The sequence below is a fragment of the Balaenoptera musculus genome, chromosome 8, assembly GCF_009873245.2.
Source record: "Balaenoptera musculus isolate JJ_BM4_2016_0621 chromosome 8, mBalMus1.pri.v3, whole genome shotgun sequence".
Taxonomy (NCBI): domain Eukaryota; kingdom Metazoa; phylum Chordata; class Mammalia; order Artiodactyla; family Balaenopteridae; genus Balaenoptera; species Balaenoptera musculus.
The window spans coordinates 47,072,583-47,088,023 of NC_045792.1; the positions used below are offsets into that span (position 1 = coordinate 47,072,583).

Genomic DNA, 15,441 nt, shown 5'->3' on the forward strand with positions numbered 1-15,441 from the left:
ACTTTCACCAATGGACAGATCATCCAAAATGAAAATAAGGAAACACAAGCTTTAAATGATACATTAAACAAGATGGACTTAATTGATAGTTATAGGACATTCCACCCAAAAACAACAGAATACACATTTTTCTCAAGTGCTCATGGAACTTTCTCCAGGATAGATCATATCTTGGGTCACAAATCAAGCCTTGGTAAATTTAAGAAAATTGAAATCGTATCAAGTATCTTTTCCAACCACAACGCTATGAGACTAGATATCAATTACAGGAAAAGATCTGTAAAAAATACAAACACATGGAGGCTACACAATACACTACTTAATAACGAAGTGATCACTGAAGAAATCAAAGGGGAAATCAAAAATTACCTAGAAACAAATGACAATGGAGACACGACGACCCAAAACCTATGGGATGCAGCAAAAGCAGTGCTAAGAGGGAAGTTTATAGCAATACAAGCCTACCTCAAGAAACAGGAAACATCTCAAATAAACAACCTAACCTTGCACCTGAAGCAATTAGAGAAAGAAGAACAAAAAACCCCCAAAGCTAGCAGAAGGAAAGAAATCATAAAGATCAGATCATAAATAAATGAAAAAGAAATGAAGGAAACAATAGCAAAAATCAATGAAACTAAAAGCTGGTTCTTTGAGAAGATAAACAAAATTGATAAACCATTAGCCAGACTCATGAAGAGAAAAAGGGAGAAGACTCAAATCAATAGAATTAGAAATGAAAAAGGAGAAGTAACCACTGACACTGCAGAAATACAAAAGATCATGAGAGATTACTACAAGCAACTCTATGCCAATAAAATGGACAACCTGGAAGAAATGGACAGATTCTTAGAAATGCACAACCTGCCGAGACTGAACCAGGAAGAAATAGAAAATATGAACAGACCAATCACAAGCACTGAAATTGAAACTGTGATTAAAAACCTTCCAACAAACAAAAGCCCAGGACCAGATGGCTTCACAGGTGAATTCTATCAAACATTTAGAGAAGAGCTAACACCTATCCTTCTCAAACTCTTCCAAAATATTGCAGAGGGAGGAACACTCCCCAACTCATTCTACGAGGCCACAATCACCCTGATACCAAAACCAGACAAAGTTGTCACAAAGAAAGAAAACTACAGGCCAATATCACTGATGAACATAGATGCAAAAATCCTCAACAAAATACTAGCAAACAGAATCCAACAGCACATTTAAAGGATCATACACCATGATCAAGTGGGGTTTATCCCAGGAATGCAAGGATTCTTCAATATACGCAAATCAGTCAACGTGATACACCATATTAACAAATTGAAGGAGAAAAACCATATGATCATCTCAATAGATGCAGAGAAAGCTTTCGACAAAATTCAACACCCATTTATGATAAAAGCCCTGCAGAAAGTAGGCATAGAGGGAACTTTCCTCAACATAATAAAGGCCATATATGACAAACCCACAGCCAACATTGTCCTCAATGGTGAAAAACTGAAACCATTTCCACTAAGATCAGGAACAAGACAAGGTTGCCCACTCTCACCTCTATTATTCAACATAGTTTTGGAAGTGTTAGCCACAGCAATCAGAGAAGACAAAGAAATAAAAGGAATCCAAATCGGAAAAGAAGAAGTAAAGCTGTCACTGTTTGCAGATGACATGATACTATACATAGAGAATCCTAAAGATGCTACCAGAAAACTCCTAGAGCTAATCAATGAATTTGGTAAAGTAGCAGGATACAAAATTAATGCACAGAAATCTCTTGCATTTCTATACACTAATGACGAAAAATCTGAAAGTGAAATTAAGAAAACACTCCTGTTTACCGTTGCAACAAAAAGAATAAAATATCTAGGAATAAACCTACCTAAGGAGACAAAAGACCTGTATGCAGAAAATTATAAGACACTGATGAAAGAAATTAAAGATGATACAAATAGATGGAGAGATATACCATGTTCTTGGATTGGAAGAATCAACATTGTGAAAATGACTCTACTACCCAAAGCAATCTACAGATTCAATGTAATCCCTATCAAACTACCACTGGCATTTTTCACAGAACTAGAACAAAAAATTTCACAATTTGTATGGAAACACAAAAGACCCCGAATAGCCAAAGCAATCTTGAGAACGAAAAATGGAGCTGGGGGAATCAGGCTCCCTGACTTCAGACTATATTACAAAGCTACAGTAATCAAGACAGTTTGGTACTGGCACAAAAACAGAAATATAGATCAATGGAACAGGATAGAAAGCCCAGAGATAAACCCACGCACATATGGTCACCTTATCTTTGATAAAGGAGGCAAGCATATACAGTGGAGAAAAGACAGCCTCTTCAATAAGTGGTGCTGGGAAAATTGGACAGATACATGTAAAAGTATGAAATTAGAACACTCCCTGACACCATGCACAAAAATAAACTCAAAATGGATTAAAGACCTAAGTGTAAGGCCAGACACTATCAAAATCTTAGAGGAAAACATAGGCAGAACACTCTATGACACACATCACAGCAAGATTCTTTTTGACCCAGCTCCTAGAGAAATGGAAATAAGAACACAAATAAACAAATGGAACCTAATGAAACTTAAAAGCTTTTGCACAGCAAAGGAAACCATAAACAAGACCAAAAGACAACCATCAGAATGGGAGAAAATATTTGCAAATGAAGCAACTGACAAAGGATTAATCTCCAAGATTTACAAGCAGCTCATGCAGCTCAATAACAAAAAAACGAACAACCCAATCCAAAAATGGGCAGAAGACCGAAATAGACGTTTCTCCAAAGAAGATATACAGATTGCCAACAGACACATGAAAGAATGCTCAACATCATTAATCATTAGAGAAATGCAAATCAAAACTACAATGAGATATCATCTCACACCGGTCAGAATGGCCATCATCAAAAAATCTACAAACAATAAATGCTGGAGAGGGTGTGGAGGAAAGGGAACCCTCTTGCACTGTTGGTGGGAATGTAAATTGATACAGCCACTATGGAGAACAGTATGGAGGTTCCTTAAAAAACTAAAAATAGAACTACCATATGACCCAGCAATCCCACTACTGGGCATATACCCTGAGAAAACCATAGTTCAAAAAGAGTCATGTACCAGAATGTTCATTGCAGCTCTATTTACAATAGCCAGGACATGGAAGCAACCTAAGTGTCCATCATTGGATGAATGGATAAAGAAGATGTGACACATATATACAATGGAATATTACTCAGCCATAAAAAGAAATGAAATGGAGGTATTTGTAATGAGGTGGATGGATTTAGAGTCTGTCATACAGAGTGAAGTAAGTCAGAAAGAGAAAAACAAATACAGTATGCTAACACATATATATGGAATCTAAGGAAAAAAAAAAAAGGCCATGAAGAACCTAGTGGCAAGACGGGAATAAGGACACAGACCTACTAGAGAATGGACTTGAGGATGTGGGGAGGGAGAGGGGTGAGATGTGACAGGGTGAGAGAGTGTCATGGACATATATACACTACCAAATGTAAAATAGATAGCTAGTGGGAAGCAGCCGCATAGCACAGGGAGATCAGCTCGGTGGTTTGTGACCACCTAGAGGGGTGGGATGGGGAGGGTGGGAGGGAGGGAGATGCAAGAGGGAAGAGATATGGGAACATATGTATATGTATAACTGATTCACTTTGTTATAAAGCAGAAACTAACACACCATTGTAAAGCAATTATACTTCAATAAAGATGTTTAAAAAAAAAATTTAAGACTTAGAAGAAAATATAAGATGATTTATTTATGAACTTGAGATGGGGAAAATTTTCTTAAGATACAAAATGTACACACATAAAGGAAAACATTGATAAATTTCAGTACGTGAGAACTGTGTATGATAAAACATAAATGAAATTAAAAGACAAGTCAGAGATTGGGAGCAGACATTTTCAGTGCATGTAGTAAAGAATTAGTGTCCAGAATACACAAAATACTTTTATAAATCAGTAAGATATAACCTAATTCAAAAATGAACAAAGGCTATGAATAGAAGGAAGTTCAAATAGACAATAAATATATGAAAAAATGCTAAGCCTCACCAGTGATTAAGAAAATGAACATCAAAACTACAAAGAGTTAACAGTATACATTATGTTTGAAAAAATTAATGTCTGATTATAACATGTCATCTAGAATATAGGACTCACATAAACTACCAGTGGACACATCCTATGATCCATCAATTACATTTTGAAGTATCTACTCTAGATAAAGTTGTATGTCCTTAAAGAGAGAGGTACAAGAATGTTTCTTGAACATTCTTTTGAGATGAATTTAAGGTGGAATGGAGTGAGGTGGGAGATTTTGATTATATTCTGAAGAGTTTATTTCTTTAAAATCAATCTGAATCAAATATGGCAAAGTGTTAACATTTAATAAATCTAGGTGGTATGTACATGGGTGAGTGTTATATTACTTTCTTGTATCTCTGGGTGCCTAAATATAATCAAACATTTAAAAGAAAGGACATATGAGATATTGAAAGACTAAAGAATTGATTGTGATGATTTTTAGAGCAGAAAAAAGGAGAAGGCCTAGCTCATTATAATTAAGAGTCAGTAGGTTTGTTATTTGTAGTGACAAACATTTTTTCACACTTATCCATGACTGGTTGGTTCTTTGGGGCAGAAAAATAACTGTTTGCAACTGGGTCATTGCTTTTAATGTACATATACAACTAGAGTGACCATTTTTCCTATTGTCCATACATATAAAACATGCAGAAAGTGTGAGCTATTCCTTTGCCTTTTTATGTACATCGACACTAATTATTGCGCTTTTTCCAGTTGACATTCATTATTGGGCTTATATAGAAACCAAAAAAAAACAGTAATTTTCTTTCTGAGCTCCCACATTATTTTTCACACATCTGTTATGCCATTCTGCACTGAAATTTATCATTTTATGCATCTATGTCCCCAGCTATATACAACTCCTTGAGAGGAGGGACTGTATCTTATTCAGTTTGCGGTCCCCAGTGCTTGACAATAGTAATAATAATTAATACATTTTTGTGGAAAAGTATTGCTTACCTTTTTAATCATATAAGTAATAACATGAATATATTCTCATTGTAGAAGACTCAAATATCGCACAACTGTATAGACTAAAATGTAACTGTTTTTATCCTCCCTTTTCACTACTCTCTACAGAGGTAACTAACATCAACATTTTGGCATCCCTGTGAATTAAAATTAAATATTATGTTTATCTTCTTTTAGTCATAAATTCTATGTAGTGTCTATTCGACACCTGCTGTTTGATAATAGACTAATATCGGACTTTAAGGGCTATCAACTATGTATATCATATACGCAAACAAATCAAACAAATATTTAAATGTTTATTGGTTTTGTACATTAACTTTTTACATTTCAAACATGTATTTTCTTTGGTATATACCATACACCTAACCTAGATAGCTTTTCAAGCTACCAGATATTAATTTCTAGGGCTTAATATTTACTCTGTTTTTATAATTATTTATGATATATTTAGATGATTTTTAAAAGAAAATCATGTGTGTGCTAGGCAGAAAATGTAGCTGTATAATTCTTAATGGCTTGATTTAAATATTGCATTTACCTTGAGAATTCAGAGGAGACTCACACTGTGTGTGTTGAGGCATGGACCAAAAGCTGCTTCAAAGGATTAATGTTGCATCTCAAACTCAGCTGCAATGGTAGGCTTCTGTCATATGAGAGGTATTAAAAATGAAATTATAAAGGAAAAGGTCTGTCCAGGTACTGATGATATACAGATGGAAAGCGCCTGAAAAACTTGTTTTCCGTACACAGCAGAGCTGCAGAAGTTATTTGTCTCAATCAGCAGAGCAATGGTTAGAGACTATTAGGATTTACTGTAGGCAGCTGCCGCCTTCTTTGTAGCAGGTACACCTGCCTGGAGAGAGCCCAGCAAAGATGGTTGTATAACTATGGCAATGACTTCATTCCATCGACATGATACCCATCTTTAAAAAATCTTTTACAACTGAAAATTGTGGATATGCTTCTATTGCCTCTTCTAGACTTTCCAAGTGTGTGGATTGTCTTATTTTGCCATAGACATATTCAAAAAATATATTTTGAATACCTACATTGTGCTAAGCATTTGCCTTACATGTAGGCCCTGACTACAGATGACCTATTCCACACTGCCCTTTCTATCTCCAAATGCCTGTTTAAGGAATAATAGTTATTACTGTTATCTTTAAAGTTAAATCTCAGCTGGTAGGCCCAACTTATCTTCTTAAGAACTCCATCCTATAAAAGTTTATAAAGCCTCTGGGTCAGGTGTGTGAAGAAGGTCATTAAGGGTTCAGTATAACAGCAAAACCAACCAACAAAATGATCAAGCGTCAAAGATCTTGCCAAGCGCCAGTTTTAGTGACTTAAGAAACCTTAACTTATGAAGAAAGTGCAAAAATTGTTTTATGATCTGACAGTCTCATCAGAGTAAATTAACATTCTTTGATTTCCTCTTTGATATCAGTGATTTGAATGCTTGGTATTTTTTTCTCACTTCTTTATTGTTGGATTCCATCTTAAAATATTAAAAATGGAAAATTCTACTCATTAATATAGGGACGATTGCTCCCCCTCCCCTTTTCATCGACTTTATTCTGTTAACTGAACAGTCTTTTAACTAAATCACAGCTTAGACAAACGCATATGCAGGAATAATGAATTCCTTTAACATCACAGCAATATTGGGGTAAACTGTGGTCCTACTGAGTAGCTCTTTGAAAGCTAAGCAGGAGTTGTCATTAATTTACTTGTTGGATTTCTGTGGCACTTTTTTTTCCCAAAGAGTACAAGGTGTGATGTGGTGAATTTTGCAGAAGGGTTGTCTAAGAGTGTCAAAAGGAAATTAAAGGAAAGTAGAGTGCATAGGAAATGAGAACACAGAGCAAAAGTAACAGCTAATGGCAAAACCAAACCCCAGGTGGCAGTTAGGCATGTTGAAGAAGGAGAAGAATCTGGGCTGCCCCAAGGGTACCACTGTTGGCTTTTCAGAACACTGAATCATTTTATCAGAGCCTGTGCCCCTGGTGAGCACTAGACATTTCTGTTCAATACTCACATGGAGACCCATAGACTAGGAATCAGAATCATAGACTCACAGGGCAGGAAGGGGCCTAAAAAATCTTCTGCCCAATTATCTTATTTTACAGATGAGGCAAATCAAGCTCAGAGAAAACAAGGAAACAATTTAGAAACAAAGCCAGGGTTTGAACCCAGATTATTCATTTATTCAGCAAATATACATTGAATGCATTGTGTTCAACACTGTTCTAGGCACCAGGGTTACTTTAGTGAGTAACATGGACATGGGTCCTGATCCCACACTGCCTTGTTCTCCCTCCGATTGCTTATGAGGATATTCAGTGTACTTTATAAAATGGCATTCTGTTCAATGGAGACCCAACACTCTTTGGGGGTAAACCTCAAGTGACTTATAGTGAGAGAAGGGAATTCTTTTCCAATTTTCTGTAAGTGTGTTGACATTCTTTGGTCAACAGATGCTCCCTAGGGCAAGTCTTTCAGATCAACTGGAAAACATTTACTGGATTGAGTCTCATTTGTGGATCAGTGGATGGAAGGTTTTCCTTGCTGAGGTGAGCAGTTTAATTTTTTTGTCCTCTAGTAGGATGGGCAAAGGCTTAGACATTATCTCTTACTGGAGGAAACACTTGTCTCTTAAAATTGACTTTACCTTTAAAATGCCTCACATAATAGTCTAAACCCTAGTAAGGTAATTGAAATTGGAAGCACTTGGTGGTAGAATCAAATGTAAGAATTCTTCAAAGGAGAATGGTTTAAGAGTTGCCATAAATCTACCTTCTCAAAAGTGATATTACAGTCCTCCATTTAACTCTGGCTATCACTACAAGAAAACTCCCTTGTTAAAAGAAAAGGGAGTAAATTGCTCTATTTTAATTTGAAGGCAGATTTAAGCCCCTCTCCATTACTCAGTCTTAAGGCAGTAAACCTGTGCTTATAAAAGCAGCCCAGGTTGCTTTAGAGGTGGAACCAATGAGTTTAAAAGCTGAGGACCTTCACTCCGCCATTAGGGGATAGATTTTCATCCTGTTCACTTCGCCCTTTGTCCCGGGCCAGCCTCCAGAGAAATAAAGTGTTATTCTTGCAAACTGGGGGTAAGACTGGCTGATGAGCACACGTAGGATTTTCCTTGGACCAAATGGAGTTGAGGAGGGGGCAAAGGAAGGACACTTCTGATTCCAGCCACCCTAACAGCCCGATCTTCTCGGAGGATCAGAGCGTGCTTCAAGCTCCGGGCACACCTGTTTGTGCCCACAGGGCCGAGTCCGTGGTGGCCCTACCTCTCCTCCGTGCCTGGCAGCTCCTGTATTGGCTGATTTACCTGCGAGGCTGTGTGTGGATCTGTCTTTCCGCGGCCACTGTCGCCAGCACGTACTGTCAAGGCAGAGGGAAGCCAAGCGAGGAAGGCAACCGCCGGAGCCCAGAGCGGGAGGTGAGCCACCTCCCGGAGGAGTTGACTGCGGCTTCCCTTCCTCCTGACACGCATGGAGTTTGGTGGTGACGGAACCGAAGAACTGCAGACAGATACTTAGCCGCCTGGATGTGTGCGCGCTGGCTGGGAAGGCAGCGCCCGCCCGCCTGACCCGGACCTCCTGTTGGCAGGATGTAAATATACCTGCGGACTGGCCAAACAGGACTGCCCTTCCCCCCAGCCCCCTCCCTCCTCCCACCCTCTGCCTCGGCTAACCAGCATGAGAGGAACTGAGAAAGCAACAGCCTTCAAGTGACAGCTCCAGACCGATTCCGCTTGTCTCTGAGCCGAGGTGGGAAGTTGATTGTGCCGCAGCTTCATTGCGAATTCCTTCCATTGGCATCGCTATGTTTGCCTCTATCTGGTATGCCAAGAAGCTGGGTCGCAGGTTCGTGCACAACGCCAGGAAGGCGAAATCCGAAAAGGTAGGGAATGAGTGGGGATGGAGATTACCTTTTCGATTTGCCAACTGCCTGCTCTGGATTGCTGGTCTGACTGAATACAGACGCAGGCTTTTTTAGCTTGGGATGCGAACTTGCCTCTCGCTGGGAATGTAGTCCATGCCACTTGCAGGAGGGCGAACTCTTGGAGCCTGGCTACTTGGGAGAGAGGCCTGGGGCGGTCAAGCATGAGTCATTAGCTGTTCAAACAGAATATTTGGTGAAATCATCAATTGATAGTGTCTCAACAGAGGCTTAATGTTCCTTTAAATGGCACAGGGTGAAAGCAATTGAGCAGCTGAAAAATCTTTGCTTCTTCAGGGAGCTCTCTAGTAAACTTGTTGCTACACTGGATTATTTTTATTACTAAAATCTTTGGTTCCGAAGGGGGCGTTATAAATCCCTGAGCCTTCCTCCAGTACTTGTGTCCTAGTGTGTGTCCTAGGAGCACATATTTGGGACTCTCAGTAACATTGACCAGACTCCACAGGGGTGCTTGATATCTTCTCAAATCAACAAAGCCATCACTTCAAAAGTGTTTACAATGAGCAAGAATTCTATTTATAATCGGATAGTCCTGGCCATTTAGAGAATGGCTTTGTATTTCTTTTATTTAGCATGACTGGTTGTTTCCAGAGAACCTCTATGTAGATTTACCTCATTAGTTTTCTTTCTCTAAGAAATGAAAAAGGCCTGTTAAGTCCTAAGCTGCATAACAAGCTTGCGTCTCTAATTTGCCTTATGCTTTCACAGGCACTGGCCAAACTGTCATATTTAGGAAATCGGTATCCAATTTGTTAGGTGATGGGGAAACTTCCAAAGAAAACAACATTTTATGAAACTGAGATTTTCCATATTATTTTGAGGATGTGTTCTTTGGTCAAGCATCCTTTCTTAGTGCTTAGACCTACTCTTGAGATTGACCCAGAGGAGGCTTTCCTGGCCTGTGGCACAGTCCTTGCTCTCAACTGCAAAGATTCCTTCACTTTAACTTGCTATTTATTCCTTCAGAGTGGGAATGTTGATAAAATGGACAAGAATCTAGTGATAAACCAAGATGACTGTAGTGTGAAAAGAGAAAAAAACATCACTGGAGTTCTGACATTAGGGTTGTAGCCTTTCAGAATGTCCAGATCTGAGGATTGTAGAATGTTGACAGACTTGTTATTTAATGGCACTTTTGCTGGAGGAGTAGTAGAGGGAGGCAAGGGTGGGGTAGAATGGATTCCTTTCCTTTTCCATATATCGCAGGTAAAACGGTTACAAACCTAATTATCATATACCAGCACCATATATCGTGAACAGTTGGGTTTTGAGGGTTTTGCTTTGTGTTGTTTTGTTCTGCTTTAAGGAAAGAGACTTGAAAGTGGGTCTTTTATTGGAGCAAATATTTTGAAAAAGTGCCTTCTTTCTATGAAAATTATAGGTTGTATGGATGAGGGGACTGTCAGGGACCACAAATGGCTCTGAAAGCCACTGGGAGATAATGCCTTATGCCAAATTAGTATGCAAAGAAAAGTTGAATCTCCCAGTGACACTGAATTCAGGCTTGGGCCTGAATGTGGAGAACACCAGCTCTGTGAAATTCAGTGTACAGAACCTAAAAGGATGTTAATCCAAGGAACACGGGCTTCTGCTTCTTGAGTGTGGGAAGAAGCTAGTAAGGGGCCTTCAGTATCTCCATTTCATTTCTGTAATGGCCATTGCTTGGAACAAGCCAGAAGAAACCAAATGTGGGCTTAAGGGTTTTTAATACTTTATCTTACTCAGAGATAATACTTTATTTGTGTTACTCAGAGAGTAAGGCAATCAACATTAGAGAACTGAAGTTTTGCTCCCTGAGTGATAAAGACTAAAGGAAAAATTATTAACTCTAATGCCCTTGCGTTAGCCAGAGGAACTAAGAGGAGTTAATTTTGAACACTAAATGATGTTAACTAACATGAAAATAGCGTCTCGGTTTTTATTTTTTTTCATAGAATTTGTATTCACAGCGTTTCTGGAATAAATTAAAAGGTGTGCTGCCTTGAACAATGAACAACAAGGCCCTCAGTCAGTGCTTAGCGAATGGAAATAGTTTATTTATTCTGAGTACCTCATTTTATCATATGGCTTATTTAAAACCAACTCTGTGAATTTTAATATTTGTCTAATGAGTACAGTAATATACTTCAACCAAGAAGGCAGTTAACAAATGATACTGCAAGCTGGATAAATTCCTATAATGTATTACTGTGACAGCAGAGATCATATAAGTGTAAACAGGAAGGGGGATGTAAGGTGCTGCTGACTATATGTTGTCATGCTTTATTATAAAGAGAAGGAAGATGGATGAAGCAAGATTATTGTTGAGTTTTATTTAGAAAATGACCGGTATACTTAAGTGTGAAAGAACTATTGATACCTTCAGAGCAGATTTTAGCATTTGGGGGTATAAATCTGTATCAGAGACAGTGACTGATTTTGTTTTAGTACCTTCTATAAATTTGGGCTTCTTTTTGCTATAGGTAACATGGTTTATTTTCTCCTATTCTAATTTAAAAAACCTACACCCATCATAGCCCATCAGTCCTACTTTAGCATTCAGGTGTGCTTGGGGAAGTATATTCCTCAAGGCTGGGGTTAATTGAAAAGCTAATTGGGAATGTGCAAACCTAAATGCCATCCCTAAGCATGCAGTATACCTTATTCATGGTTGCCTGGCCTACTGTTTTACCTCATCTAATGCCAATAGAATTAAACAACAGCATGGAATGTAGTAATAATAATAATGATAAAACAATCACAACAGTAGCAATATTAACGATAGTCCCTGTTCATGCACACATAATGCTTTAGACCATAGAGTTTCACTTAATCCTCTAAGGTAGAAATTGTTTTTCTTGAGTCCTAGAGAGAAGAGTAACTAGTCCAAGGTCGCAGTTAGTAGTAAGTATTAATGCTAGGATTGGAAACTGAGTTTATCCAAGCTATTCTAAAAATGACTCTGAGTCTCTAGCCCTCTCTTCCATCCATCTACCATTTACCTGTCTTAATAAGTCATGAGGCTTACCGAATCAAAGTTACTGATGGTGTAACTCAACCCCCTTATTTCATATAAGACTGTACCTAAGCTATCTTAAATAGACAGTTGTCTGTCCCGTTATAAAGACTTTACACTCTTTGTCCCCTTTAAATAAGTGTCTCAAGCTATCATCTTGGCACCTATTATTCCTTTTAACTGGCTAGTAATTGTTATATCATCATAACCTAAACAATGGCATTTGTATTCATTACTTATCCTATAAAAACCAAAGGTGTCTTTCACCAAAAAAAAAAAAAACCTAAATGCTTGGCAATTGCAGTTGCACTCTCTTTTTAGAGTAAGTCAAAGATGTTAGCTGATTCACCTTGTCATTGTTCTAAAAAAAGAAAAAGAAAAGGCTCTTAGCTATTCTTTTCATTAAAAAGACAGTATGTGCATACTAACAAATTCTGTGAATGAAATTATTTTAAATGTGATACTATGAAATCAAGACTTCCTGGCTGCAATAGAATACCTTCATTCAAATAATTTTTTTGACCCTGTGTTCTTAATTCAGAAGTTAGTGTCTTACTTGTTTGCCACATTTCAACTTAAATTGCTTAACTTAATCAGTCTCTAGATTGTATTACTGTAAAAGGGCAGCTGTAAGATAAATTGAACTGCAATTTCTGGTGACATAATCATGTGCAAGAGTATAAAACACTTGAAGTTGCGAACCTTCACTTCTGCATCAGCTTCTTTCATTTGTTTTTAATTTTTAGATTTATTTATTTTGATTTTAAGCATATACCATGAAAGTAGATGCATGATGCATTTAGAGAAGACTGGCATCTGTATCCATCATCTAACAGACACAACTGTGGATGAGCTTGGCTGTGATATACATTCTATGAGTGAGGTAACTGAGCACAAATATTCTGACATTAGGCAATATTCACCTTGGAGAATTCTTTAAGAACCAACACACTGGTTCTACCCTCCTCCCCATCTAAACCAAACACATTAATTCAACGTAAACCAACATAAGGGGAAATTTAGTAATGTATTTGCTGGCAGTATGGCCAACAAAAGAGAATACTGTCCTGGGTGATCCTGATATAGCATAAAGAGCATTGGGCTTAAAGTGAGGACTTGGAGGGAATTATAGTCGTGTTCTTTGCTATTTAGCCTGAAGCCAGTCATATGCCTTCTCTAGGCCTCAGTTTTCTCTTTGTCAAATAGAAGTTAACACCTATACTTCAGTAGAACCCCAGTGTCTCAGGATACACTCCAAACCCCTTACCACGTCTACATGGCCCATGATGATATGGCCTCCGCTTTTCTCTCTGCTCTAAATCAGCATTCTGAACTATTTTCAAATTCCTGAACGTCCCATGCTTTTTCTAGCTTCTAGGATTTCGCTTATCCTGTTTGGCTGACTACTAAACCACAGACTAGCCGTACCCCTAATTCTAAACTTAGGTGACATTATCACCACTAGGAAACCTTCCCTGGCCCTTACAAGCCCAGGATGGGTCTTCCATCGGCTCCCACAGCAGCTTGTATGTCAGTTGTAATCATCTTCGTTTCTCATTTCTCATTAGAATGTGGATTCTGTGAAATGAAGGACTATTCAATCTTTTTCACCGTATCTCTAGGGCCTAAAAGAGTGCCTGGAATATGGTTGTCTCTCGTATCCTATTTCATCAACTCTAGGTTGTCATCAGTTGCAAGATGCACCATTTTTTCATGTATTACAAAGAAAAATAAAGATTGTCAGTGGAACTATAACATATCATCAACTGTAAGATTGCATTGATTTCAGAGATGTTAAAATGCGAAAAAAAAAGTTTATTTTTAGAATCAATGAAGTATGGCATAGCTGAAAGAATGAATAATGAATGGGTTTATTTTGAGGATTACATGAGTTAATATAAATAAAATGTTTAAAGGTTACACTTGCTTTCAAATCACTTTTATTTCTTTGCAAATCATAATAATAGTTTGCATAGGAAAACAGAATAGACAACCCTAAAATATATCATACATTTTGTCCTGTGCTGATCAAACTCAGCCAGCATTACATATGCTATTCTGGATTTAGGAAGGTAAATAAATAGAGGGAAAAATGAAAATGAAGGTTATAGAAGAAATTGCTTAAAAGCCATAATCAAACTGGAGCCATTTAGGTTGCAAAAGAGAAAGCTTTAAGAAGGCTCCTGGCTTCTCAGTATATACTTATATGTCTAAATAACAACAACAATGATGGTTAACTTCTGTTGGATTCTTTCTATGAACTGAGAACTGTGCTTATACAAGGATCTAGTGAGATCATTACTCTTATTATTAATTTTTAGAACAAAAACACATCACCGGTAGGTGACCGGGATTAGACTGGGTGGCGGACTATAGAGCTCAAGCTCTTAATCAATAAGGAATACTCTGTATGTATACACACATACATACAGAGTGCTGCATATTACATAATATACTGTACACATGATATATGTTTACAATGACCTAGATATCAAGTTGATTTTTCCCTATGAAAAATAAATGTAAAAAGTGAATTTAAATGCAAAATCTGTAATTGAGCATAGGCATAAGAAGAAATGTCCTGATGTTGAAGACTCTCCAATCCTCGGTGAATGATAGAATCTTCCTATGTCTATTTTTGCCTCGTGGTAGATTGAAGAGTAACCTGACCTGGAGAGAGGGATGGACAGATTGTCCTCTCAGATCTCTTTCTCAGAGCGTCTGAGTCTTTGAGAGCTCATCAGTCGTGAGCAGCAGCATGACTCAGCACCAGTGTCTGTCTAGCTTTGGTGACAGAGAGGACAGGTGTTTGTCCATGCTAAATGCAGCCCTGCAGTTCTCCCCTGTCCCCTGGCACGTGAATCAAGCAGCAAAATGGACAGTAGCACCTGTTCTGAGGTCCCAACACAGTTGCCCACCTTGGAAGAGCACAGGGACAGCTGTTAGCAAGACAGGGAGGGAGACAGAAGGAAAGGACAGGATCAGAGAAATGGCTAAAATGAAGGAGGGGGAGAGCGGGCTGGAGAGAAAGATAACAGGTCACAAAATCACTGTAAAATTGTTATTGATAATAGTAATGCCTATTTATTGAGCAGTTTACTCAGGCACTATGACGTGCACTTTGCATGTATCATCTCATTTAATCCGCGCTACAACCATCTAAGATAATCTTGTTATTAGCCCCCATTTTACAGATGAACAAACTGAGGTGTAAGATGTTACAGATTTTGCCCAAGATCATAAGTAGTGGAACCAGCATTCAGGGCTAGGTCTGGTTGAATCCAGAGCCTGTCACCCTAACCACTCAGACCCTGTGCTTTTTAAACCTTTCTTGGATTGGGTGAGATAGTGATGTGGAGAAAGGATAGACCAACACAACAGCCA

The 15,441-nt window shown here is 38.2% G+C and overlaps 1 protein-coding gene across 13 annotated transcripts in view; it reads left to right on the forward strand.

Annotated features, from left to right (window-relative positions):
• Positions 1–15,441, forward strand: part of DLG2 (discs large MAGUK scaffold protein 2) — a 2,039,030-nt gene that overhangs the window by 1,083,057 nt on the left and 940,532 nt on the right. The window contains exon 1 of one of the 13 annotated variants that reach the window (XM_036860600.1): positions 8,716–9,002. The exons of 11 other annotated variants lie outside the window; for them this stretch is intronic. In XM_036860600.1, coding sequence (XP_036716495.1) covers positions 8,925–9,002 — 78 coding nt within the window. In that variant the 5' untranslated portion in view covers positions 8,716–8,924. Of the gene's footprint in view, positions 1–8,715; positions 9,003–15,441 lie in introns of those variants that run through there. One more of the 13 variants, XM_036860601.1, reaches the window with a different exon arrangement.